This window comes from Mobula birostris, chromosome 3 (genome assembly GCF_030028105.1).
Source record: "Mobula birostris isolate sMobBir1 chromosome 3, sMobBir1.hap1, whole genome shotgun sequence".
Taxonomy (NCBI): Eukaryota; Metazoa; Chordata; class Chondrichthyes; order Myliobatiformes; family Myliobatidae; genus Mobula; species Mobula birostris.
Window position 1 is genome coordinate 214,789,225 of NC_092372.1, and position 26,030 is coordinate 214,815,254.

Sequence of the window (26,030 nt, forward strand, 5' to 3'; positions counted from 1 at the left end):
TGTAGGATCTTGGTGGGGAAAGGGGAGGGATATCGATGATATGGGAAGAATAAAATGGATTGAGGTGCAATTATGTACTTGATGGTTACACAGATTGGTTTCCTAGTTGCATTTTTCTATGATTCTAATTGTTCAAGCCTTTTTGAACTGTCATTTTAAAGGCCATTGGAGGTATTCCAGGTGGGGTGTGTCAGGATACACTTCCAAAATTTCAGTCTTCCAGATCTGGGTTGGGTTAAAAATGGGCAGGAGTGCTACGAGTGTATACCATCTCACTGATAGTATTCTACACAACCATCTTCATGTATACTGCTCCTTGGACGAGTTTGCAAAGGCTCATTGGTGCGTGTCAAACCATTTCCCAGCAGGAGGAATGAAGTGGGGAGACGTAAGTGAGCCATTATACAATAAAACAGCAGGTCAGTAATTGAGTCACATCCCATCAAGAGGATGCTGTCCAAGTTGCATGCCATCTTGGACAATGTCTCCCATCCACTACATAATGGACTGGTTGGGCACAGGAGTACATTCAGCCAGAGACTCATTCCACCGAGATGCAACACTGAGCGTCATAGGAAGTCATTCCTGCCTGTGGCCATCAAACTTTACAACTCCTCCCTTGGAGGTCAGACACCCTGAGCCAATAGGCTGGTCCTGGACTTATTTCCTGCCATAATTTACATATTACTATTTAACTATTTATGGTTTTATTACTATTTAATTATTTATGGTGCAACTGTGACGAAAACCAATTTCTCTCTCAGGATCAATGAAGTATGAGTATGGCTATCAATCACCAAGAAATTTTTAAAAAGTTGAATGTGTCACTGGTTTTCCTGTATCTATAGGGCTAATGTCTGATAAAAAGGAGAATGGGGTGAGAATAAGGACAGTAAAATGTTTAAAATTTAATTTCCTGAAGTAACAATACATCTTGCTGTTGTGGGTGAGGTGGATCTGATTATATTAACTAGAAATATATAAAACAATGTTTTCTAGATTGGTAGATTATTTCACCATTAGAAGTATTAAAGTGTTTATATTTGGATTGTTTTCAGGATGGAAATTTGGCACCTCAAATGCAGCGACCAAACCCTCCATCTTTTGGTCCTGGTTTCATGAGTGAGTTACTGTCTTTAATTGAAATTTCTTTTAATTTTATCCAATGATTCTTAACTGATAAAGAAATTGATTGAGTTTTACATCTAATTGATCTTTTGACAAAAAATGTATTGGGCATTAATTCTGAAAATAGCTCGAAGGAGATAATTTGGGGAACTAATTATACAGTCTGAAGTTGTTAGGTTTTGAAATGCTGCAAACTTGTTTCCATTCACTGGCTTATTTTCTGTTAATGCACCTGTCTAACTAGTCTCAAATTCAAAGTGCCTGTTGCTGATACTCCTGGAAGTGGAAGAACAACAGTTTGGTACAGACTAGATGGGCCAAAGGGCCTGTTTTTGTACTGCAGTGCTCTATTACTGTATGGTGTCTTTGGTGGGGAAGTTAAGCCAAGGAACCGTCACTCTGTTCCTTCAGCGGTAAAGGTCACAGCTTAAAACAGAGCAGTGGCTTTTTTCTAGTGTATGAGCAAATTTGTCCCTATTCTTCCTCATGGAAGTCCATCAGGAATGATGATGACGTCAGTGATGTCGCTGATGGGAGCAAAGCCTGAACTGAGAAGTGCAGATGCGCTGGCAGGTAGGGCACATTACAGCCATTGAAGGGTCGCGTCGTCTCCTTGCAGTCCTGGCACTTTTGACTGAGGTCCTTCAGCCGCTGCTGTTCGAATGTGCTGGTGCCTTTGTAGACTACAGGCGCCAGGCGTTACTGTCTTTGGAAGGTGGTTGTCTTTCATCCAGACCACATGTCCAACCCATCTAAGTTGAGCATACATGATCAGTGTCTCTGTGCCAGAGCTCTCAGCCCTTTGAAGCACTTCTGTTTGGGGGCTCTGTCTCGCCACAAGATACCCATGATCTTGCGAAGGAATCGCAGGTGGAACTGATCAAGCATCTTGATGTGCCTGCGGTATGGGGTCCACGTTTCAGAGCCATACAGCAGAGAAATCAGGACGACTGCTCTGTAGACTGCCATCCTGGTGCCATGTTCTCCCCACACACACATCCAAAGCCTGCCAGCGGATGCCCCAGCAAGTCTGTTTGAGACCTCTCGATCTAGCCTGCAGGAGGAGTTGAGGCAGCTTTCCAGGTAGGTAAAAGCATCAACATTGTTGAGCTGTGCCCTCATGGTTCTGGAGAGTTGGTAAGGGGTGCCAACTGAAGTAGAACTTCTGTCTTCTACTACAGGTTGATGGTTAGGCCGAATTTACTTGCTCCCACAATGAGGCAGTCAGCGAGCTCCTGCAGGTCCCTTTTCTGTGTGCTGCAAGAGTGCAGACATCTGCAAAGAGGAAGTCTCATACTATTGCTTCCAGCACTTTGGTCTTGCTCTTAAAGCATCACAGATCAAAGAAGTGGCCATCAGTTCTGTAGCAGATTGTTATTCCTGTATTAGTCTGTGAGAGAGCAGAGAACAGCATCGTGCAAACTGCAGGCTGAACAGAGTAGGCGCGAGGACACAGCCCTGCTGGACACTATTAGTTACTAGGAGGGGGTCAGAGGTGCAGCCAGTTTTGATTATCCTGGCCATCATGACATTGTGGAATGACCTGACAATGCTGATCAGCCTTTGGGAGGCAGCCTAACTTGGTAAGGATGCGCCAAAGGCCTGTGCGACTAACGGTATCAAATGCCTTCATCAGGTCCACAAAGAGGATGTAGAAATTCTGGCTCTGTTCCTGGCACTTCTCCTGGATCTGTCTGACAGCAAAGATCATGTCCACTGTCCCTCTGTTAGATCTGAAATCACATTGGCTCTCTGAGACGTCATCAATGAGTTGAGAGGTAATCCTGTTCAGTATGATATGGGCCATGATCTTCCCAGCTATGGTCAGGAGAGATATGCCTCTGTGGTTGTCACAGAATGCCCTGTCTTCCTTGTTCTTGTACCGATGAATGATGTTTGCATCCCTAAAGTCCTGTGGTCCACAGGCTTTCTCCCAGAACTGCTACATGAGCTCTGTCAGCCTTTGAAGAAGGGTTTCGCCACCCTCCTTGAAGACTTCTGGTGGAAACCCATCCGGTCCAGGGGTCTTACCTGGCTGCAGCTGGTTGACTGCCTTCCTTGCTTCTACCAATGTGGGGAGATCATCAAGGGCCTCTAAGACTGGGTGCTGGGACATTTTTTCTATGGTCTGGTCATCTATCTGAGATGGCCTGTTCAGCAGCTGGTTGAAATGGTCTGCCCAGCATTGAATAGTGTCGCCTTTGTCAGCGAGGAGCACTCCATCCGAAGAGCGGACTGGTACCATGATGTTGGAGGAAGGTCCATACACTTCCTTTGGATCACTAAAAAACTTTTTTGAGTTGTTCTGATCTGCATAGTGTCGAAGCACTGCCACTTTGGCCTCCCACCACTGACCTTTCACCTTCCACAGCTCCGCCTGGACTTTACAGTGGAGGTGCTTCAAGCGGTCATGTTTGGAGGTTGACGGCTTGTCACTGAGCCAGCTTGCAAAGTCTTCCTGCTTCTGCTTGAGAAGGGTGATGATATCAGAGTTGTTCTCACTGGATCAATCCTGATGCTTCCTATTGGAGTGCCTAAGGACGGCACTTGCAGCACTGTATAGTGTGTCTCTGAAGAAGCCCGTGCTGTTTCTGGGTCTGCTTCCTCGGGCAGTTGCTCAAGTTGTTCCTCCAGTTTGCTGATCAACTGTTCATTGAAGCTGGGGTCAGCGAGCCATCGCATGTTCAGCTTCCGCTTAGTGTCAGCCTACTGGCGCCTGAGCGTCCTGGCGATCTGAAATGGCAGCTTGTTTCTCAGCAGAATGTGGTCAGTCCAGGAGTCTGCATCCCTCATTGCTCTAGTGATGGTCACATCCCTGATGTCCTGGCGCCTTGTGACCGTGTAATCAATCAAATGCCAGTTCTTGGAGTGTGGATGCATTCAGGTTGCTTTGTGGATGTCTGGAAGCTGAAAGAGGGTGTTGGTTATTATCAGCCCATTTTCTGCACAGAAGGTGAGTAGTAGCTGCCCATTTGAATTCTCCTTTCCAAGGCCAATGACTTCTGACCAAGACTGATGGTCACTGCCTACTCGGGCATTAAAGTTGCCAAGTAGCAGGATCTTGTCGTCTTTGGGGACAGAGCATAGTAGCTGGCTGAGTTCCTGGTAGAATGGTTCCTTCTGTTCAGAGGTGCAGACACTGATCAGAGTTATATGAGTCTTGGCTTTCAGAGGCAGCTTCATTACTGTGAGGTGATCATTGATATCTCTGGGGAGGGACTCCAGGTTCCTGACGATTGTGGTCCGGATGGCAAAGCCAACTCCGGCTACTCCAGCCTCATCCTTTCCCTTGCCACTCCAGAAAAATATGTAGCCAGCCCCTACTTCTGTGATTTCACCAGCCTCAGTCTCACTGAGCGCTGCAAAGTTGACATTGTACTTCTGAAGCACGTGTCCTACAAGTGCTGGTCACCTCTCTGGTCTGTTACTGCTCTTGTTGTCCATGAGTGTCCTGACACTCCAGGCTCCAACACAGAGTTTGCTCAGCTTTCTGGTGGTTCTACATTCTTTTGTAGCTTTTGAGGTAGTTTGACCACAAAATAGAAGTCCAGTCAGTTGTGGTATGCTGACAGGATACGGTGAGGCAAGCTTTCTTTAGGTCACCTTTTTCAACCCTTTCCTGTGAGGGGTGAGCAGTGCGGTCCCTGAAGAGGGCTGCTCCATTGCCAAGGTAACTGCCGAACACTGCCCTTGCCTCGTGAGAAGAGAGCGACCATTCTGCCTTGGCTGCCTGAGTGCAGGCCAGTGACTAATTGTTCCCAGCACCATCTTATGCCTGCCACTGTCGCCACTAGCCCATCACCCCAGGTCTTGAATTGGTTGTGGAGATTGGTGTCACCAAATCCTAGGCAGGAGGTGTAGGAAGACCATGAGTTGCAAGCATCACGACTCCTCTCAGTCTAGACGTTGATGTCAAAAGGATCCCAGGCATAACGTTTTGATGACAACTGAACTGCAGAAGCTGCCAGAATGGCATTGAATCAACATGTGACTGTCTTAGGGGCTCCAACTCTGGATTTCTTCCTTGGGGTTTACTCCCGAAGCCTTTCCCATGAGTGGGTATAGCCGCAAGGCAGTGGAGGTTTAAATCAGTTTTCCTTCTAGGTATGCTGCCTCCCCAGGCTAACGAGCCCCACCTGCCTGAAGCAACAGGTTTTAAAATGCCAGTGACCTGCCTTCACCCCTTTTTCTGTCAGTGTAAGCAGTTCCGCCACACGAAGGCCAGGAGTTGGACTTGGTTATCAGAAGCTAATTTGAGACCCATGCCATTGGGAGCACTTTATAGATAGTGGGAGCTTATCCCAACTACCATCCCGGCTATGACAACCAAATTTGTCCCTATATAAACATGTCTTCAATAAGTTAATGGTTTATTTAGTTCCTTGAGAGATTGTCCTGAGTAAATTGTTCAAATTTCCTTCAAAACTAACTCTTGATGTGAACTTCGAATTGCCTTAAGGATTTTATAGTCTTATTTCTTATGTTACGTACCCCGTAACTGGGTTGCCAAACCAGCAGAAATGGATCACTCAGTTGGAGTCTGGATTACTAGAACTAAGAAAGTTTTATTAAAGAAACAAGCAACACAGTAATCGAAAGGATAATAAATGCAACAGTTCAGCAATGATAAACACACATGTGCACAGAATTAAGTTAACAGCATCAATCAAGCTCTATCGTTGTCTAGGGGTAAATGACCAATTTCAAAGTGACACAAAAGTCCAGTTCGATTTAATAGTTCAGTTCGCAGTAATCGTTGCCATGGCGATGGACAACGTGGGGGGAGGGAGAGAGAGAACGGGAACGACTGATCATTCAGAAACGGCTTACAGACCGGCAGTATTGCTCACAAGCAGCTTCCGGGCGGGTCCTTTGTGATGTCACCTGAGGTCACTGACTGTGTCTCCTCCTCCAGATGCGGTCGATCCTCTGCAGTGAACCTGGCACCCAAGCGAGGGTGGACACACACCAGGTTCCCGCTGATCGTACCTTTCCACCCTGTGCGTTTAAGGTCCGGTACTTCCCACCGACTCGTGAGAGGTGCACCGCTTCCAGAGTCTTGTTACCTCGGGTGTCGTGTGTGTCTTGCCTTAGCGAACCTGTCCCTTTTTATCCCCCTCCTGGGGTATCGCCTGTCCATCACTTCAAACAGTTCAGGGTTCAAAGGGGGAGCCGCTCCAGACAGCTCTCTCTCCCGTCCCTTCATTACACATCTCCAGATCGCCTGTCCGTTGTTCCTTATCTCTCCTTCCCCTGAGGACAGGTGGCAGACCAACTGCTGATGCCACTGATGCTAACTCAGGCCAGCAAACACCTTAATTTTATGTGTATTCTCGTCACACCAAGTATATTGCTTTTAAAATAATGGAGGCAGTCATGAGTTTCATTTTTTGATTCTATGAAAAATGCAAGTCTAAGTTGATATTTAATTGTCATTCGACCATACACATGAATACATTGGTCATGATCTTTCAAGAATCACTTGATTCTGGCATGTTCCCAGAAGACTGCAAGATTGCAAATGTCACTCCACTCTTTAAGAAGGGAAGAAGGCAAAAGAAAGGAAATTATAGGCCAGTTAGTCTAACCTCAGTGGTTGAGAAAGTGTTGGAGTCTATTATTAAAGATGAAGTTTCAAGGTGCTTGGAGACTAATGATAAGATAAGTCAAAGTCAGCATGGTTTCTGTAAAGGGAAATCTTGCCTGACGGATAACAAGCAAGATAGATAAAGGAGAATCAGTTGATGTTGTGTACTTGGATTTTCAGAAGGCTTTTGACAAGGTGCTACACGTGAGGCTGATTAACAAGCTTACGAGCCCTTGGTATTATTGGAGAGTTTCTAGCATGGATAAAGCAGTGGCTGATTGGCAGGAGGCAGAGAGGGAATAAAGGGAGCCTTTGCCCTCTGGCTGCTGGTGATTAGTGGCGTTCCACAGGGGTCTGTGTTGGGACTGATTCTTTTTACGTGATTTGTCAGTGATTTGGAAAATAGAATCGATGGCTTTATTGACAAGTTTGCAGACGATATGAAGATAGGTGGAGAGGCAGGTAGTTTTGAGGAAGTAGAGAGACTACACAAGGATTTAGACAGATTAGGAGAATGGCCAAAGAAATGGCAGATGGAATACAGTGTCAGGAAGTGTATGGTCATGCACTTTGATAGAAGAAATGAAAGGGCTGACTATTTTCTAAATGGAGAAAAAATAAAAAAATACTAAGGTGCAAAGGGACTTGGGAGTCCTTGTGCAGGATTTCCTAAAGGTTAATTTGCAGGCTGAGTCTGTGGTGAAGAAAGCAAATGCGAGGTTAGCATTCATTTCAAGAGAACTAGAGTATAAAAGCAAGGATGTAATGCTGAAACTTTATAAAGCATTGGTGAGGCCTCACTTAGAGCATTGTGAGCAGGTTTGGGCCCCTTATCTTAGAAAGGATGTGGTGAAACTAGAGATGGTTCAAGGGAGATTCATGAAAATGATTCCAGGATTGAATGGTTTCTGATATGAAGTGTGTTTGATGGCTCTGGGCCTGTATTCACTAAAAGTCAGAAGAATGAGGAGTGGCCTCATTGAAATCTGTCGAATGGTGAAAAGCCTTGATAGAGTGGATCTGGAGAGGATGGTATCTATCCACATAGAAAGACCAGAGGACGCAGCCTCGGAACAGAGGGGCGTCCTTTTAGAACTGAGATGAGGAATATTTTTAGCCAGAGAGTGGTGAATCTGTAGAATTCTTTGGCTCAGACAGCTGTGGAGGCTAAGTCTTTGTATATTTAAAGCAGAAGTGGATAGGTTCTTGATTGGTCAGGGCATGAAGGGATATGGAAGAAGGCAGGAGATTGGGTCTGAGAGGAAAATTGGATCAGCTGTGATAAAATGGTGGAGCAGACTTGATGGGCCAGATGACCTAATTCTGTTCCAATATCTTATGGTCTTGTTCAGTAACCCGCTTGTGGAATAGCCTGGCAGTACTTAGTGTCATCTGAACACCAGACTGTGCACTTGTTTGGTAATGTTGCCTATGAATTTGGTGCGCATCTTTCATGCCTAGATAGTAGTTATTCTCTCAAGGACAAAAGGTCTTCGCTGCTGAACCTTTTCATGCCTAGATGCTGATTAATTGTAAGTTGGATGACTAATTTTCAGTGAGCTGTTACAGAATTACTGTATGCAAAATGTTTTAAAGTTTTGTAGGTAACTGGTTCACTTAATATTTTTGTGTTACTGAATTTCCAAGAATGCATGAAGTTAAAGATTATGTATAGGCAAATGCTCTTCATTAATGTTGCTTGTTGAGGTGGTGTATTTAAAACTACATTCCAGATTAGTTGTGCTTAAATTTGCATTTCACAAAATAATCTTTTAAAATCAGCCTTACTTTTTAACTTAATGTCTCTTCTATTCATTTCAGAGCAACTAACTATTATAGGGTTGCTTCTGTATTGATCCTGTCACAACTTGGAGACATAATGAGGTTGTGAATGATATTATTTGATAATAGTTTTCTCTTTCCCATGCTGTTACCTAAGTAATAATGTTTTTTCCCCCCCCCCCAGATGATGCCCAGAAGCAACAATATGAAGAATGGCTCCAAGAAACTCAACAACTCCTCCAAATGCAGCAGAAATTTCTTGAGGAGCAGATTGGGGCTCACCGGAAGTCGAAGAAGGCACTCTCAGCTAAACAACGCACAGCTAAAAAGGCTGGACGGGAATTTCCAGAGGAAGATGCAGAGCAGCTTAAACATGTAACTGAACAGCAAAGTATGGTGCAAAAGCAATTGGAGCAGGTGACTTTGCCATTTGCAAATTTACGCTTTTACCCTGGGTGATTAAAGTTAATTATTTTATAGGGTTTTTTTTCCTGATGAGTTAAGATGCATGGAAGCATGACATTGTAGTTATTTTGAAAATGTCTTAAAAAGGTTGAAGTCTGGAACCAGACTTTAAAGTGGGATGGGGCAAAGCTAAAAAGGGGGGGCTGGTTGGCAATATTGATAAAATAAATGATCACTGCTCTGAGAAGGGATGATATGTTAGAAAGACAGAAAAGGGACATTTTCACTATAAGATATAGACACTTGAACTGTCCCAGGGAACTAAAAGAGCCAATTTACTCAGATTTCTGATGAGATCAAACAGCTGACTAACTAATCTTGTCTTTTAGATTCGAAAACAGCAAAAGGAACATTCAGAGCTAATGGAGGAGTATCGTTTAAAGCAACGGCAGCAACAACACTGTTCGATGATGTCATCCTCCATGATACCTGCTGGATCAGCCCAGCTTCCCTCAGTTAAAGGGGGGACTCCATCTTCAGTGACTCAACAGAATTTCTCAATGATGCCACAGCAGCAGCCCAGACAGCAAATGCAGCCGCCAGTTCCTCCGCAGCCGGCGGGTAACAGAATGACTGCTGCTCCTCAGTGGCAGAGTTGCAATCCGAATGCTGCTGCCCCTCCCCCTATTCCCATGGGTGCCCCTAGGATGCAGCACCCTGCGCCACCTCAGTTGCCAGTGCCCAGCACCCCATCTACTCAGGGGCCAACAGTCACAGCAAATCAGCAGTCCAATGTGCCGCCACGAGTTGAATTTGATGACAACAACCCATTCAGTGAAAGTTTCCAGGAGAGGGAACGGAGGGAGCGTTTACGAGAGCAGCAGGAAAGGCAACGAATCCAGCTCATGAAAGAAGTTGAACGTCACCGTGCTATGCAGAAGCGAATGGAAATGGAGCAGCAGCAAGGGATCTCAGATGTGAATGCGCCAGCCCTGTCACAAATGCCATATTTCAATTCTGAGTTGCCTTGTGATTTCATGCAATCTCAAAGACCTCCACAGCAGATGGGACTAATTACTCCACAGCAACAGAATCTGCTTCCACAGTTTATGAATTCACCTACTCCAACACCTTACATGCAGTGCAGCGACAATAGGCCCATGGGAGCGGCAGACTTTGAGCCTGAAGGCCATGCAATCCCTGGTGCATGCCCACCTATCCATCCTATGAACCAGTTACCATCTGCTCCTGGCTTTCCACAGAACCCACCACGCCCTCCATTTGCACCAACTATGCCTGTTGGGTCTCAAGGAAAAGTTGATGGAATGCAATTACCAGGCAGTTACCCAGGCCCTGGTCAGTCACTCATTCAACTTTATTCCAATATTATACCAGAGGAAAAGGGAAAGAAAAGAAGAACCAGAAAGAAGAAGAAGGATGATGAGGATGAATGTGCTAGGACACCATCTACTCCTCATTCTGATATTACTGCACCAACTACACCCGTTGTTGCTGATGCTGCTAATGCAGCTGTCAGTCTACCTGGTGATTTTGTATATAATCAAGGAGAGAATGAGAATGGAGAATTAAATCAGTTAGCTAATAATTCAAGTGACAACCAATCTCCATCTGAACTTGAACGTCAGCTTTCTTCCAGTGCTACTGTACCACAGAGAGTAGTGGTACAGCAGCCCTGTCTCCCCTCCGAAACAGAACGTAGTCCATCAAATGAAGCTTCCAGGCCAAACTCAGTGAAGGTGGAACATACAGAGAGTGCTGAGTGCCACGAGCATGCACAGCACAAGGTGGAAACGCAGAGCCCAGTGAAGCTGGAGGAGAAGATGAGCATGCAGCAGCCTGTTGTTTCAACACATGGACCTGCTGCTGGGGCTAACCTACCAGCATCAAAGCAGGAATCAGGGAATGAGCTACTGAAACATCTTCTGAAAAACAAAAATCCTCCACTGGCTGCTCCCCAAAGATCTGAAGAAAAGTCTGAGGACGAATCTAGCATGGAAAGCAGATTGATGAAGAAGCAGAGCCCATTTGAGGGGCAGGTATGTTTGATTGTGGCATCAGACTTTGTACGAATGGTGGTTCTTTATGTTCTGAATTACTTGTTTAAATGATCTTTGATAAAATATTAGAGTTCTATGTTTACAGCTCAAGCCTAATCCTAATATGTCAGGAACACTGAAGATAGTACTCCATCTGGCCTTTTAAAATATTCTGTACTTATCTCTGCTATCCTTCTGCATGTAGTTACAGGCCTGTGAGTCTAATGTCAGTGATAGACAGGCTATGGGGGGGGGGGGGAGGGGACATGTATATACAGTGGCATGCTAAAGTTTGGGCACCCCGGTCAAAATTTCTGTTACTGTGAATAGTTAAGTGAGTAGAAGATGAACTAATCTCCAAAAGTCATAAAGTTAAAGATGAAACATTCTTTTCAACACTTTAAGCAAGATTAGTGTATTATTTTCGTTTTGTACAATTTTAGAGTGGAAAAAAACGAAAGGAGCACCATGCAAAAGTTTGGGCACCCCAAGAGATTTGAACTCTCAGATAACTTTTACCAAGGTCTCAGACCTTAATTAGCTTGTTAGGGCTATGGCTTGTTCACAGTCACCATTAGGAAAGGCCAGGTGATGCAAATTTCAAAGCTTGAAAAATACCCTGACTCCTCCAACCTTGTCCCAACAATCAGCAGCCATGGGCTCCTCTAAGCAGCTGCCTAGCACTCTGAAAGTTAAATGATGCCTGCAAAGCAGGAGAAAGCTATAAGAAGATAGCAAAGTGTTTTCAGGTAGCTGTTTCCTCAGTTCGTAATGTAATTAAGAAATGTCAGTTAACAGGAACAGTGGAGGTCAACTTAAGGTCTGGAGGAGCAAGAAAACTTTCTGAGAGAACTGCTCGTAGGATTGCTAGAAAGGCAAATCAAAACCCCTGTTTGACTGCAAAAGACCTTCAGGAAGATTTAGCAGACTCTAGTGTGATGGTGCACTGTTCTACTGTGCAGCGACACCTGCACAAATATGACCTTCATGGAATAGTCATCAGAAGAAAACCTTTCCTGCGTCTTCACTACAAAATTCAGCGTCAGAAGCTTGCAAAGGAACATCTAAACAAGCCTGATGCATTTTGGAAACAAGTCCTGTGGACTGATGAAGTTAAAATAGAACTTTTTGGCTGCAATGAGCAAAGGTATGTTTGGAGAAAAAAGGGTGCAGAATTTCATGAAAAGAACACCTCTCCAACTATTAAGCATGGGGGTAGATCGATCATGCTTTGGGCTTGTGTTGCAGCCAGTGGCACGGGGAACATTTCACTGGTAGAGGGAAGAGTGAATTCAACTAAATACCAGCAATTTCTGGAAGCAAACATCACACCGTCTGTAAAAAAGCTGAAGGTGAAAAGGGGGTGGCTTCTATAACAGGATAATGATCCTAAACACACCTCAAAATCCACAATGGACTACCTCAAGAGGCGCAAGCTAAAGGTTTTGCCATGGCCTTCAGTCCTCCGACCTAAACATCATCGAAAATCTGTGGATAGACCTCAAAAGAGCAGTGCATGCAAGACGGCCCAAGAATCTCACAGAACTAGAAGCCTTTTGCAAGGAAGAATGGGCAAAAATCCCCAAACAAGAATTGAAAGACTCTTAGCTGGCTACAGAAAGCGTTTGCAAGCTGTGATACTTGCCAGAGGGAGTGTTACTAAGTATTGACCATGCAGGGTGCCCAAACTTTTGCTTCATGCCCTTTTCCTTTTTTGTTGTTTTGAAACTGTAAAAGATGGAAATATAAAAGTAATCTTGCTTAAAATATTTAAGAAATGTGTCATCTTTAGAAATCAGGTCATCTTTACTCACTTAGCTATTCACAGTAACAGAAATTTTGACCGGGGTGCCCAAACTTATGCATGCCACTGTAAGATTAATGTACACTTGGAAAGACGAAGATCAGTCAAAAGTAGTCATTGCGTCTTTGGTAGCAGGAAATGACCACTGACCCGTGACCACTTTTATTGAAATTTGCTAACTATTTCTGGATGAGGCAGTGCAGTAATGCAGTTAGTAATATCTTGGACAAGTTGGCAATTGGCTTCACAGAAGCAGAGGGTGACAGTTCATGCTTGTTTTTGTAAGTGAAAGCCTGTAACCGGTAGAGTAACATAGGAATCGATGCAGGCCCCTCTTAATGTTGTGAAATGTATTAGTAATGTGCATATGATCATAGGAGGTATAGATGACACATATTGGTATTGTTGATATTAAGGAAGCTAATCCTAGACTGTGGAATGATATTGATTAGATGGTAAAATGAGCAAGGTAAGGCAACACGAAATTTAAACCTGATAAGGACTAGTTGCTGTATTTTAGGAGGACATAGACAATGAATAGGTCATATTGAGGAATAAAAGGTATTCAACTCTGAGGCTCCATGAAGATGGCAGCACAGCTGGAGATGGTAAAGATACCTGCTTCGTTTGCCAGCACATAGAATATAAAAGCCGTGAGGTTATAGTTCAGTTTTATAAAGCAGTGTTTAGGCCACAGCTAGAATATTGTGTGCATTTCTGGTCACCACACAATGGAAAGGACACCACTGCACTGGAGTGCATGTAAAAGAGATTCACCAGGATATTTCCTGGGGTATAGAGTTTCTGCTACAGGAAGGGACTGGATATGCCAGATTGTTTTCCTTAGGGGCTGATGGATGTCACCTAATTACGTCCATGTGACCAATTAACTACTAACTCGTCTGTACGCTTTTGGAATATGGGGAAAAGCAGGAAAACCCAGAGGAAACCCCCGTGGTCACGGGTAGAGCGTACAGTACAAACTCCTTACAGACAGTGGCAGGAATCGAGCCTGCATTGCTGGCACTGTAATAGCATTGTGCTAAATGCTATGGTACCATGCCACCATTTTGCTTGGCATGGTGGGCCCAAGAGCCTGTTAACTGATTTTACTAAAATTTTACTGAATTCTAATTTTACTAAATTCTAAATTCAGCTTAACTCTTCCTCAGACTGTGAACTGAATTATGGTATTTAAGTACTAGGTCTTGTCTTATCGAACCTTGGTGAAATGGCTAAAATATATGCATATTTAAAACAAAAGCATTCAGTTTATTTTTAATTGCTTTGTATGCAGGTGCAAAGCCAATAAGTATTAACTGAACCTTTACTGTGAACGTAGGGAAGATTTTGAAATAATCAGTTTGATAATACAGCTTATTTCCACCTGGTCCTGTCCTTCTGTGTTCCTGTATAACTGGTTGGTGATATATGCCTATGACTTCAAAAGAAAAGATTTCTCATGAGAGCAACGTGTCTTTGATAGGAAAAATATACTTTTGATAGGTCAAAAGTATATTCATTTCTAGATATTTCTTTTTCCTGTTCATGATATTTGTTTTCATTTAGTCTTCCATGAAGTAAATTACTGAAAATGTTTTACAAAGATTTATATTATGTTCATACATTCTTAATAGGGATGAGAAAAGTTAGAGATAGCTCAGTGACCAAACCCTTTCACGGACTGTAATTGATTGTAGGTGATCTCAACCAATTAGTTTTGGATATCTGTTCAGATATGTAATCTGCATACATTATGTTAAACAGCTCCTTCAGAGGGCTAATGTTGATCTGGTTGGCTGACACTGTCCATAATACTGATCTCTAACGTGTGTGTGTGTGTGTGTGTGTGTGTGTGTGTGTGTGTGTGTGTGTGTGTGTGTGTGTGTGTGTGTGTGTCCATGTACATTTACTGCATATTTCATACCGGGTCCGTTACCTGTTAGCTTCTAGCATCACTAGTTTAAGTCTTAAATGAGCGTGAATTGCATTTCAGTTTTTGAAATTATGTGTGACCAAGTTTTAAGCTAAAGGAACTATCAATGATACAGAGTTCCTGATTAAATTTTTACATATGAAAAGAATTTACATGGAAGAGAATCAACAGAGGTGAAGAAAAATGTTTGTCTTGGGTTAAAATAGAATTGACCAACATACTGCGTAGCATGAGACCATAGAAAATAAAGTTCAGGAATCAAAGGTTCGCCTATATTGAACCTTTAAATACTATTTATGCACGGTTGGTTTAGGATTTAGATATATTAAAAATGATGTTTCATTTTAACTCGTATTTCAAAAGCAGCATAGTTAGCTTCTGATTTGTGTTGGAATGCAGAGTCCTGTAAGTGGATATAACTTTGATGGAAAGATGATACAGCTGCAAAGGAAGGATTCGGAGGACGAAAAGAAGCGTTCAAAAAACAAACGGTCGCAGAAGACGGCTGAGAAAACTGTGTCACGTTATAAAAAACGAAGAAAGGATGAGGAAGACAGACATGCAATATATCCTAATACTGACGTTCTAATGAACCAGTTAAAGCAGGTATGCATTTCCTGCTGCTTATTCTGGAATTACCTTAAAACTGTTCATGCTAGTAGTTAGGCAGGAAAAACTCTTTAAAAGCAGTTGCCTCTGCCAGTATGGTGCAAATTTATTTCTTTTCCAATACAAAAGTGTATATAAAAAATTTTATTCCTCAGTGAACTTCAGACAGTTCCACAGACATTTTTGCTGGTAAGAACCTAAGAAACAGAAGCAGGGATCAACCTTTGGTCCCTTGCATCTGCTCCATCATTCAATAAAATCATAACTGATCCATCTCAGTATTTTCCTGTACAAGCACCATATCCCTTTAATTTCCTGAATATCCAAAAATGTATTGATTTCTGTCATGAATATAAGTAAAGAGTTGCACTTTTTGCAACCTTCTAGGCTAGAGAATTCAAAGGTTTCATTATCCTATAGATGAATAAATTTGTTTTTCTGTCAAACCTGTTTGGTTGACCTTTTTTTTTAAATATCATGTCCCCTTGTTCAAAACATCTCAGCCCTGGTTCTAAACACCTTTGCCAAGCCCTGTTTTTAAAAAAGTTGTATTTTTCATTGATATTTGGGAACAATTACATAATTTATCAACAAAACAATTTTGAGAAAAACCCAAATCATAAAAATAAAATTGTTTAATAAAATGTCTGAAGGTCATCAAGTTATGTTTATGTTTTGTTTTCTTTTCTATCAGCAACTGACTCTTCTTCCATTGCTGGAGCCAACAATCAGTGTGAATTTTGCTTACTTCCCTCCCTATGGTAGTGGACAGTTAAATGGAGATAATCTGCTAACCGGGTCTTTTGGGAGTGCTGCTCTTGACAGTGTCCCAGATTATTACTCTCAGTTAATTTACAAGGTATGTATGTTGTGTACTAATTGAAAAAGTTGCCACTGTTATAGCTAGAATTGTTAAGAGCTGAAATCAACTTGCATATGAATCTGTTCAGATGATAAAAGATCAAGAGCGTGCGAAGTGTCACGAATGTAGGTAGGAAGTGACTGAGGGGGGATAAAACAGTCGAGATATGCAGATTTAAATTCAGTGGGGCAGGAACAAGCAGAAACCTGGACAACGTGGACAAACAGGTTTATGGATCTCGGGTAGGAGGTAGAAACAGGAGATGTGGGGATAAGGGAACTTCGACGCAGGTAGCAGTGGATGGGAGTCCTGATTGAAGGGTCTTGGCCCGAAATATCGACTGTTTACTCTTTTCAGTAGATGCTACCTGACCTGCTGAGTTCCTCCAGCATTTTGTGTGTGTTGCTTTGGATCTCCAGCATCTGCAGATTTTCTCATATGGATAAAACACACGGGTTCAGGTTATTTCCAAAGGAGATCAGTTGGATTTAAAATTATGTTTTTGGCTGTCATTTTTAGATTGCTATGCATGGAAACGTTTTTTTTAAAAATTACCTAGTTTTTCATCAAAAATTTTAACCTGTGAATTTTCGCTGTTCTTATCACATAGTAAGCTAGATCATACTTAACCTTTAACCAACAGTTCAGACAGAAACTACTGGCTGTGTACTTCCCACAGGTCGGTGCATTTGTAATATCACTGCTTGTCCTTGCAGCCCAGATGTAACAAGTGCACTGGGGATCAGCAGCTGGCTTCATCACTGGACTTACCACAGTTTGGAGATGGTGTGTCTGACTAACTTAAGTTAAGCAGCAGGATGCATTATTTAAGTGGTCTGTCACCTGCACGTTACCCATGGCTGGTATAGCCAGCACAACCCCATTCATTTGTCAGCTTAAACCCTGATATAAAGTTTCATTTTTATCTTACTTTATATTTTGGTTACTAATAATGTATTTCTATCTACAGTTGTATTTTAACTGTTTCTAAATGTCTCTGGTCTTTAGGAATATGTTGAAGGATTTTGTTAACATAGGCTGCCTGAGGCCATCAGTATATTCTTGGATCAGGGCCATGGTTCCCACCATTTATTTATTTATTGGGATGCAGCACAGAGTGAGCCCTTCTCCCAATTTAATGGTAGCCTAATTGCAGGATAATTTACAATGATAAGTTAACCTACCACAGTCTTTGGACGGTGAGAGGAAACCCATGCGGTTATGGGGAGAATGTACAAACTTCCTACAGGCAGTGGGAGGAATTGAATACGTCACCTGGATTGTAAAGAGTTGTGCTAACCACTGTGCTACTGTAACACCTGTGTAGCACTTGTCTTACCTCGTGTGACTGGTTGCCACACTCTTTAGATTAGATTAGATTCAACTTTATTGTCGTTGTGCCGAGTACAGATACAAAGCCAATGAAATGGAATTAGCATCTGACCAGAAGTGCAGAAGAATAGTATTATTTACAAAATAACTGCGTATAAAAAGTAAGTGCTACAGCATACAAATATAAAAGTACTGGGACAGTACAATATGGATGCAATACTGCTTAGCGCTGTGATGAGAGGTTCAGCAGGGTCACAGCCTCAGGGAAGAAGCTCTTCATGTGCCTGCTGGTGCAGGAGCGAAGGCTCCTGTAGCACCTACCAGATGGGAGGAGAGTAAAAAGTCCATAGTTAGGGTGAGATGCATCCTTGACAATGCTTTTCACCCTGCCCAAGCAGCATTTATGGTAGATGTTCTCAATGGTGGGCAATTGGGTGCCGATAATCCGCTGGGCAGTTTTCACCACATGCTGGAGTGCTTTGCGGTCCGATATGGGACAATTGCCATACCACACTGAGATGCAGTTGGTGAGTATGCTCTCAATGGTACAGCAGTAAAAGTCCATCAGTATCCTGGGACAGAGGTGAGCTTTCTTGATGCTCCGCAGGAAATAAAGGCGCTGTTGCACCTTTTTGATCAGGACGGAGGAGTTCAGGGACCAGGTGAGATCCTCGGAAATGTAGACACCAAGGAATTTGGAGCTTGATACACGCTCCACTACAGCTCCGTTGATGTAGATGGGGATGTGAGTGTGGCTCCTAGCATGCCTGAAGTCCACAATAATCTCCTTGATCTTCTGGGTGTTAAGGGCCAGGTTGTTATCGGCACGCCACGCGGCCAGGTGCTGGACCTCATCCCTGTAGGCCATCTCGTCATCCCCTCTGATCAGGCCAACCACCGTGGTGTCATCTGCAAACTTGATTATGGAGTTAGAACTGTGTACAGGAACGCAGTCATAGGTGAAAAGGGAGTACAGAAGAGGGCTCAGCACACAGCCTTGAGGCACACCGGTATTCAGGGTGAGAATGGAGGAGGAGAGGTTGTCTAACTTAACAGACGGGTGAAGTTTGACGATCAGCTTGGAGGGGGTGACAGTATTGAATGCCGAACTAAAGTCAGTGAACAGCATTCTGACGTAAGAGTTGAGGCTGTCCAGGTGGGTCAGGGCAGAATGAAGTGCCATGGAGATGGCATCCTCTGTAGACCTGTTTATGAGTAAAATCAAATTACATAGTACTATACTAGGTGCTAGTAGGCCATCAGAAGCTCTAGATATCGGAAGAAGGTAGTGAATAGAAAACACACACTTCTGGAGGTAAGTTTTGTTTTTATAAAAAAAAATGTACAAAATATTTAAGAGTAAGAACAATTCACAATTTCAACATTCTTTTTAGTTCCAAATCTCAGATATTAAACAAAAACAAATTTCTGTTTAGTTAGAATCATTGAGATTCATTAGAATAACCTTTGTTACTCCAATTTCTCTAACTAATTAGATCTAGTGTTATTCCCTATTTAAAGGTTCCCTATTTAACAGTTCCCTATTTATATACACACACACAGCTTAACTCCTTTCACAACAATTCTCCAACATTACAACTTTAAAAAAAAAAGTAATTCTCGTTCAATAACTTATCAAAGTCTTTGCAAAAATAATCAGTTCTTGTAGAAAATCAAATTCAAATCCTTCGAATGAAAATAAACTTGTACATCCAACCATATTAAATCCTGTACGTCATTAAACATTATGTTCCCACGCTGGTTCTTCAATCTTGGGTGGCTCGCCATCTTGTTTGTTTCGTTGGATGAAACAGTTGATCATCCATGGAAAGTTCTGACCTGTTTACAACGGGATTACAATTCATAAGTTTTTATACACATTCTATTTTCTATTTCAAAATAACTCAATATCACATTGTCATTTCCAGTCATTTCTCAGTTACAACACTACACACACTTCCAATTTATACACTTGGACAGTAAAAGTTTAACTCACCAAATCCTTTGGTATGATTTAACAAAACTACTTCCTGATTACACAGTAGAGATCTTGGACACTTGTCTCTGCCGATATTGTCTCGTTATAGCTATAGTTCAATAGATCTTTTATCGCTATCGTCTTTCCTCCTGGGATTTCACCCTGAGGTTTTCAAATAAGTAGGGTAGAGATACTCACTACTAATTCCACTTTTATGAGTTTTATATTTTTAGTTTGCCGTGCTTCTCTCGCTTTCTCACACTGCATCAGCCACGCCTCGTTCTTGCATAGCTTTTTTTCCCCCCAAATTTTGTTGTAAATTCATTAAACCTCATTTTCATCCCTCTACAGGTGGAGCTTTCTAACATTTGGGTTTAATTAACCTGGGTTATACTACCATGCTGCCAATGCTGCTCGCTGGTGCCAAGGTTTCTCGGCTTAGCGTTTATTGGGATCCTACTTTTCATTGCTTTTTACTAGTCTGCTCAAAACACATCCTGCATTTTTTCAGTTCATTTGGGTGATATTTCCTTTGGAAATGTGGGTAATAAGATGCTATTTGCATAACACTGATTTTCAAGACTGACCAAACTCACTTGTTAAATTTTACTCCTCACAAGCTATTTCTTCAGTGTCATTCCTAGCAACATGCATCAATAGAATGACTACTGAATGCAAGTGGTGAAGCTACTCTCGTCCAGATTCTGAAAAATGTTGTTACATTGGCCTTCCAGCCAGCTCTATGGCACAGTCTTCAACCTGGAAGCCACTCGCGCTGACGGTGTTTTCATTGTTGCTGCTGACTTCAATCATGACAACTTAAAAATAGTTCTACCACATGTCAACTTTGCAACCAGAGGAGAGGATATATTAGACCTGGGTTATACTAACAATCGTGCACCCTTCAAGCCCTTACCTCAAAGATTCAGACCACGTATCCATCTTGCTAATCCCTGCATACAGACCACTGGTTAAATGAGTTAAACTTCTCCACAGGAGATCCAAACCTGGCTTCAGTGCTGCAGGACCGTTTAAAAAGCACGGACTGGAGCTTGTTCAGGGAAGTGGCTACCTGCAATCATCAAGTCAACATTGACGGATATGTGGGATTGGTGACTGGCTACGTAGGAAAGTGCAATGAGCATTTCACCATGACTAAGCGTTACACTGCCAGGGCAAACCAGAAACCATGACTAACTACAGAGGTTCGTGCACTGCTTGGGGATTGGGACACTGCCTTCAGATTGGGGGATAGGATGACTCTAAGGTCAGCAAAAGTTGCACTCTTCCGTGCCATTAGGAAGTCAAAGTGTGAATACGCACAGAAAATTCACAGACATCTTTGTGACACCAGGGACGTGGTGGCAAGTGGCAAGGTAAAAAATCATAATCAAGTCCACCCTGCATGTCAATGACAGCAACACCTCCCTTCCTGATAGAGAGAATGCTTTCTATACACGATTTGACCAATTGAACAATGTCACATTGAGGAACGACCTCTCTTCTCCTGAATAACAGACACCCTGTCTGACTGCAGCCAAGCTGAGGAGAACTCTAGCCAGGGTAAACTGACGCAAAGTTGCAGGGCCGGATAATATACGGAACCTGGTCAAATACTGAGGGACTGTGCAGCCCAGCTAACAGAGTTCTAAATGGACATCTGTAATATCTGTCTGAAACAGTCCACTATCCCTGCAGGCTTCAAGGCAGCTTCCATCATTCTGGTGCCCAAGAGAGCAACAGTAACTGGCCTAAATGATCACTGCCCAGTGACACTGACTTCAACAATCATGAAGTGCTTTCAGTGGCAATAGAGCATTGGCTGATTGGCAGGAGCATGGAGTGGGAATATAAGTAGCCTTTTCTGGTTGGCTGCTGGTGACTAGTGGTATTCCACTATACTGTGGTGGGACCGGTTCTTTTTATGCTATATGTCAATGATTTTGTTGATTGAATTGATGTCTTTTTGGCCAAGTTTGCAGACAATATGAAGATAGATAGAGTAGTTTTGAGGAAATAGGCTACAGAAGGATTTAGACAGATTAGAAGACTAGGCAAAGAAGTGGTAGTGTCGGGAAGTGTATGGTCATTCACTTTGGTACAAGAAATAAAAGTGTAGACTATTTTCTATATTAAGAAAAATTCAAAAATATGAGGTACGAAGAGTCTTGGGAGTCCTCATGTAGGATTCAGTAAAGGTTCATTTGCAGGTTGGGTCAGTGGTGGGGAAAGCAAATGCGATGTTAGGATTCACTTCACAAGGACTAGAATATAAAAGCAAGGGTGTAAGTTTGAGGCTTGATAAAGCACTGGTGAAACCTCACAGAGTATTGTGAGCAGTTTTGGGCTCCTTATCTAAGAAAAGATGTAATGACATTGGAGGGAATTCAAAGGAGGTTTATGTAAATAAATTTTGGATTGAAAGGCTTGTCATATGAGGAGAATGTGATGGCTCTGGACATGTACTTACTGGAGTTCAGAAGAATGCGGGGTGACATCATTGAAATCTATCAAATGTTGAAAGGCCTCATGGAAATGCTTGGTACACCATGATGTTGTCCATTGACTTCAGCTCGGCGTTTAACATGATTATAAGATTATAAAGTGTAAAAGATTATATTGTGTCAAGTAAAAGTTTGCAGAAAACCACATCTTTCTATGACAAAATAGCAATTTCTGAAAAAGATTTTGTTTTTCATATAAGACAGCAACATTTTTTTTGTTTGACTTAACAGAACAACCTTAGCAATCCTCCCACCCCACCAGCCTCCTTGCCTCCTACACCACCACCTGTGGCTAGACAGAAGATGGTGAATGGTTTTGCTACAACTGAGGAGCTTTCTGGAAAACCAGGAGTAATTGGACATCACGATGGTACGGAAATTGAGTTGTGTCTCGGTTTGTTCAGTGAGAGTATCTGACGTGTATTGTTTAATTGCAGTTAAAATGGGAAAAACAATCCAATGTGTTGATTTTTTTTCTATGCGTAGTTCATTACCTATCATTTGAAATTGAAGATGAGTGTTACAGAAAAGGAATTCCATATGAATTGAAAGATTTACTCCCTCAGTTGGTGGCAAGATCACATGGTTGCCATTTTATTGTAAAGGCAGTGTGACATGATTGCTACTTAAAAAGTTTAATTTCCTTGATACATTAGTGGTAGATTTGCTTATGCTTGGGTGCAGTAGAAAACCGTCACCACAGGCACAGAGCACTGTTCACTAAATCATAAATTGTACATATTATTTGTAAGAAAAATATAATTAGAGCCAAAAAAGTTCACTTTAGTGCACAGTGGTCATAGTTTGGCTTAATTTTAGTAATTAGGGTTAGGCTGCTGATTCAGGAATGGTTGAATAGCTGTTCTTGAAACTGATGGTGTGGGACTTCAGGCTTTTGTATCTCTTGCCCAATAGTAGCATTGAGAAGGTGGCATGGCCTGGGTGGTGCAGATGTTTGATATAATACCTTCTTGAGGCAGCATCTCCTGTAGAAACTACCAGTGCTAGAGAGGGATATGCCTGTGTTGTATTGGGCTTAGACCAGTACATCAGTCTGTGCAGGTTTTTACATTCCTGTACATACTATACGTTGTTGCCACCAGTTAGTATACTTTCAACTGTACTTCTGTGGAAGTTTTGTTGAGTGTTTGGTGAGAAACTGAATTTCCTTAAGCAACTAAGAAAGTAAAGACAGTGGTGCACCTTCCTTGCAATTGCAGTGATGTGCTGAGCCCAGGACAAGTCATTTGATATGTTAACTCCCAGGAATTAAAAGCTGCTGGCAGGTAATCTAGGTTGTACACTTATTCTGATGCAGTTTTGGAAAATCACAGTTTCCTGTTTGATAAAGTCAGTAATTCCCCAACATATATTTTTAATTATGTATTCTCTATCTCCCTACGTGTAGAATTGACATTTAAGAAGAATTTTCTCATGCTTGTGAGGGTAATCATTGGGGTGGGGGGGGGAGTTATGAAGATGTCATGGTAGAGGGAAGGTTTTGACTCAGAAGAGAACTTTAGAGCAGGAGTTCCCAACGTTTTTCATACTTTGGAACCTTACCATTAACTGAGGGGGATCCCCTATTTAGAGTAACTAAATTTTTTAAACTTTGATTTGAAAGATCACGATTGCACTACGTAGCGGAAAATTATATTTGCATTAATTTTTTTTTACTAAAACAGAAACCATGATATATAGAATGATTTTGAAGGGGAAAGTTGAAAGTTTGGTTCTTGGCTCAAAAAGATATGTTATTTTGTAATTTCTACCCTCATAATATTTACTTTGGTGGTTTGCCATAGGCTTACTATTGCCCTAGACCTTTAAACTAGGTCATTCAATAAATGAATGTTTGTATTTTCAGTTACCAAGGGCCTTGGGCCAAAACAGTACCAGCTACCTTTTAGACCTGAGGATGATTTATTGGCAAGAGCTTTGGCCCATGGACCGAAAACAGTGGATGTTCCTGCCTCTCTACCAACTCCACCTCACAACAACCATGAGGAACTAAGGTTTGGCATTTTGTTTTCTTTTAAATCATGATAGCCCTGGAGTAAATACTCTCAAATATTTGTTATTGTGTAAAGAAATAGATAAACCCAGGTTGCTCAGTCTTGTTGCTGAATTGCATGTTCATCTTAAAATGCCTATTCCTACTATTTTGACATTTCAAAATTACCTTCTGAGTAAACATAAAGTAGAAAGTTAGTAATAAATTGAGATTTGGTTATACTTCTTGTTTATATTTTTTAAAAAACACCACATCTCTTACAGAGGTCAAGACCATTGTGGTGATGACGATCGTGACTCCCTAGACAGCTTTGTAGCATCATCATCTCCTGAAAGTGTGGTGGGTAAGGAGATCAGCCGATATCCTGATCTTTCCCTGGTGAAAGAGGAGCCACCTGACCCAGCTCCGTCTCCAGTAATTCCCATGCTTCCAAGTTCCACAGGCAAAGGTAAGGGGGCAATCGTTAATGGTATTACTGATTACAAAGCTATGTGCAGCACTTGAAAGTTTTCCCCGTTATCCAAAACATGGGGCATCTTTTGAATAAAGTTTAAAATAATGTAGTAAAAATATTTTGCAGTAAATGGAATCAAAGAACCAGAAAAGTGGTTGATTTGTCTCTGATATAGCTTGTCACATTGATATCACATATCTTGGACAGTCTGTGTATCATAAATGCTCAGATGGAATTGTTGAGAAAATGCATCTGCCCTTGATCTCGAGGAAAGTGTGTATTGGGCAGTTGGACTCTACATTCTTTTTGTCATGCCTGGTTTCAGTTGCAGATTAAACTGCTTTTCACTGAAATTATTTGGTGACTAAGTGGAGTAAAAAAAAAATGATGCATTGCACTGGGGAGTACAAATTTGTAATTGTAAAAGAACATCTTAATTGTTGTTCTGATTCATCCACAGAGTGTGAGTTAAGTCCACAAGTTTTGTTTAAATTTCCTTTTTTCTGAAGCAAATTTTTGGTAGTAATATCTTGCGAGAATGCATATAGAAATGTCTCCAGAGTATTCCAACACTTAATACATAATCCCAGCAAAGCAAAACCTCTGAAAACCAGTTAGATTCTGGCTCTTTAAAATCTCTTTTTGTTGGATGTAATTTACACAGTGTTCTCTTTCTTGTGCAGTGTCTCAGTATCAGTGAGACATTCCATCAGCAATTATAAAGGACATGGGGTAATCTGAAAATATGAAGCTCATTGAAAGTCTGAAAGGAAGGTAGAATCTGTTTGGTAATCATCTAGGATAGTTATATGAAATGGCAGCCGGAATGTTGAATTCAGGGTAAACCTGAATAGTTTCAAGTAAAGGAGAGCAAAACAAAATAAGATTGTGCATGGAAAACAGAGATGACTTGAAAACTTCTTTAGAGTGATACTGTAGTTCGGTTTGTAAACTATTGATTTGAGTAAATCAGGTGACGTTATTAGATTCCTAGTTAAAGTTCATTGATTATGTGCAAAGACAAAGTCAAAAGAAAAATGTTAGTCTGCAACTGAAGCCGAACCTATTCCAAACTCTACTACTTCGAGTGGACTGTTGTTGCACTACTTTTCTGGGCTCCTTGCTCTCTACTTAGACCATTAGACTGTAAGATACAGGAGCAGAAGGTTGTCAAGCCGAGGAGTGGTAGTGGGGACAAGCTCCCACTACCTAAAAGTGCTCCTCACAGCGCGCGCCTCAAATAGCCTCTGACAACCAAGTCCAACTCCTGGCCTTCTCGTGTGGCTTAGCATCTAAGCCTGGCAGAACTGTTTCTACTGACAGGAGAAGAGGCGAAGGTGGGTCCTGGCACCTTCGGGTAGATGGAGCTTGTTAACCTGGGAAGGCAGTCCATCTAAGAGAGGGAAAACTCTGATTTCAAACCTCCGCTGCCTTGCGGCCATACCCACTCATGGGAAAGACTTTGGGAGTAAACCCTGAGGACAAATCCGGAGCTGGGGTCCCTAAGGCAGTCTGACATTGCCTTCAAACTCGTTCTGGCAACTCCTGCACGACACTGGTGCCAAGCTGTATCAGCCC

At 42.1% G+C, this 26,030-nt stretch overlaps 1 protein-coding gene across 11 annotated transcripts in view; it reads left to right on the forward strand.

The window, feature by feature from the left end:
• Window positions 1-26,030, forward strand: part of kmt2ca (lysine (K)-specific methyltransferase 2Ca) — a 487,395-nt gene that overhangs the window by 431,787 nt on the left and 29,578 nt on the right. For all 11 annotated transcript variants that reach the window (XM_072254064.1, XM_072254065.1, XM_072254063.1 and 8 more), the window contains 8 exons: window positions 1,059-1,122; window positions 8,682-8,914; window positions 9,292-10,959; window positions 15,099-15,305; window positions 16,003-16,167; window positions 22,216-22,354; window positions 23,852-23,999; window positions 24,262-24,446. In XM_072254064.1, the coding sequence (XP_072110165.1) occupies window positions 1,059-1,122; window positions 8,682-8,914; window positions 9,292-10,959; window positions 15,099-15,305; window positions 16,003-16,167; window positions 22,216-22,354; window positions 23,852-23,999; window positions 24,262-24,446 (2,809 nt within the window). The remainder of the gene's footprint in view (window positions 1-1,058; window positions 1,123-8,681; window positions 8,915-9,291; window positions 10,960-15,098; window positions 15,306-16,002; window positions 16,168-22,215; window positions 22,355-23,851; window positions 24,000-24,261; window positions 24,447-26,030) is intronic.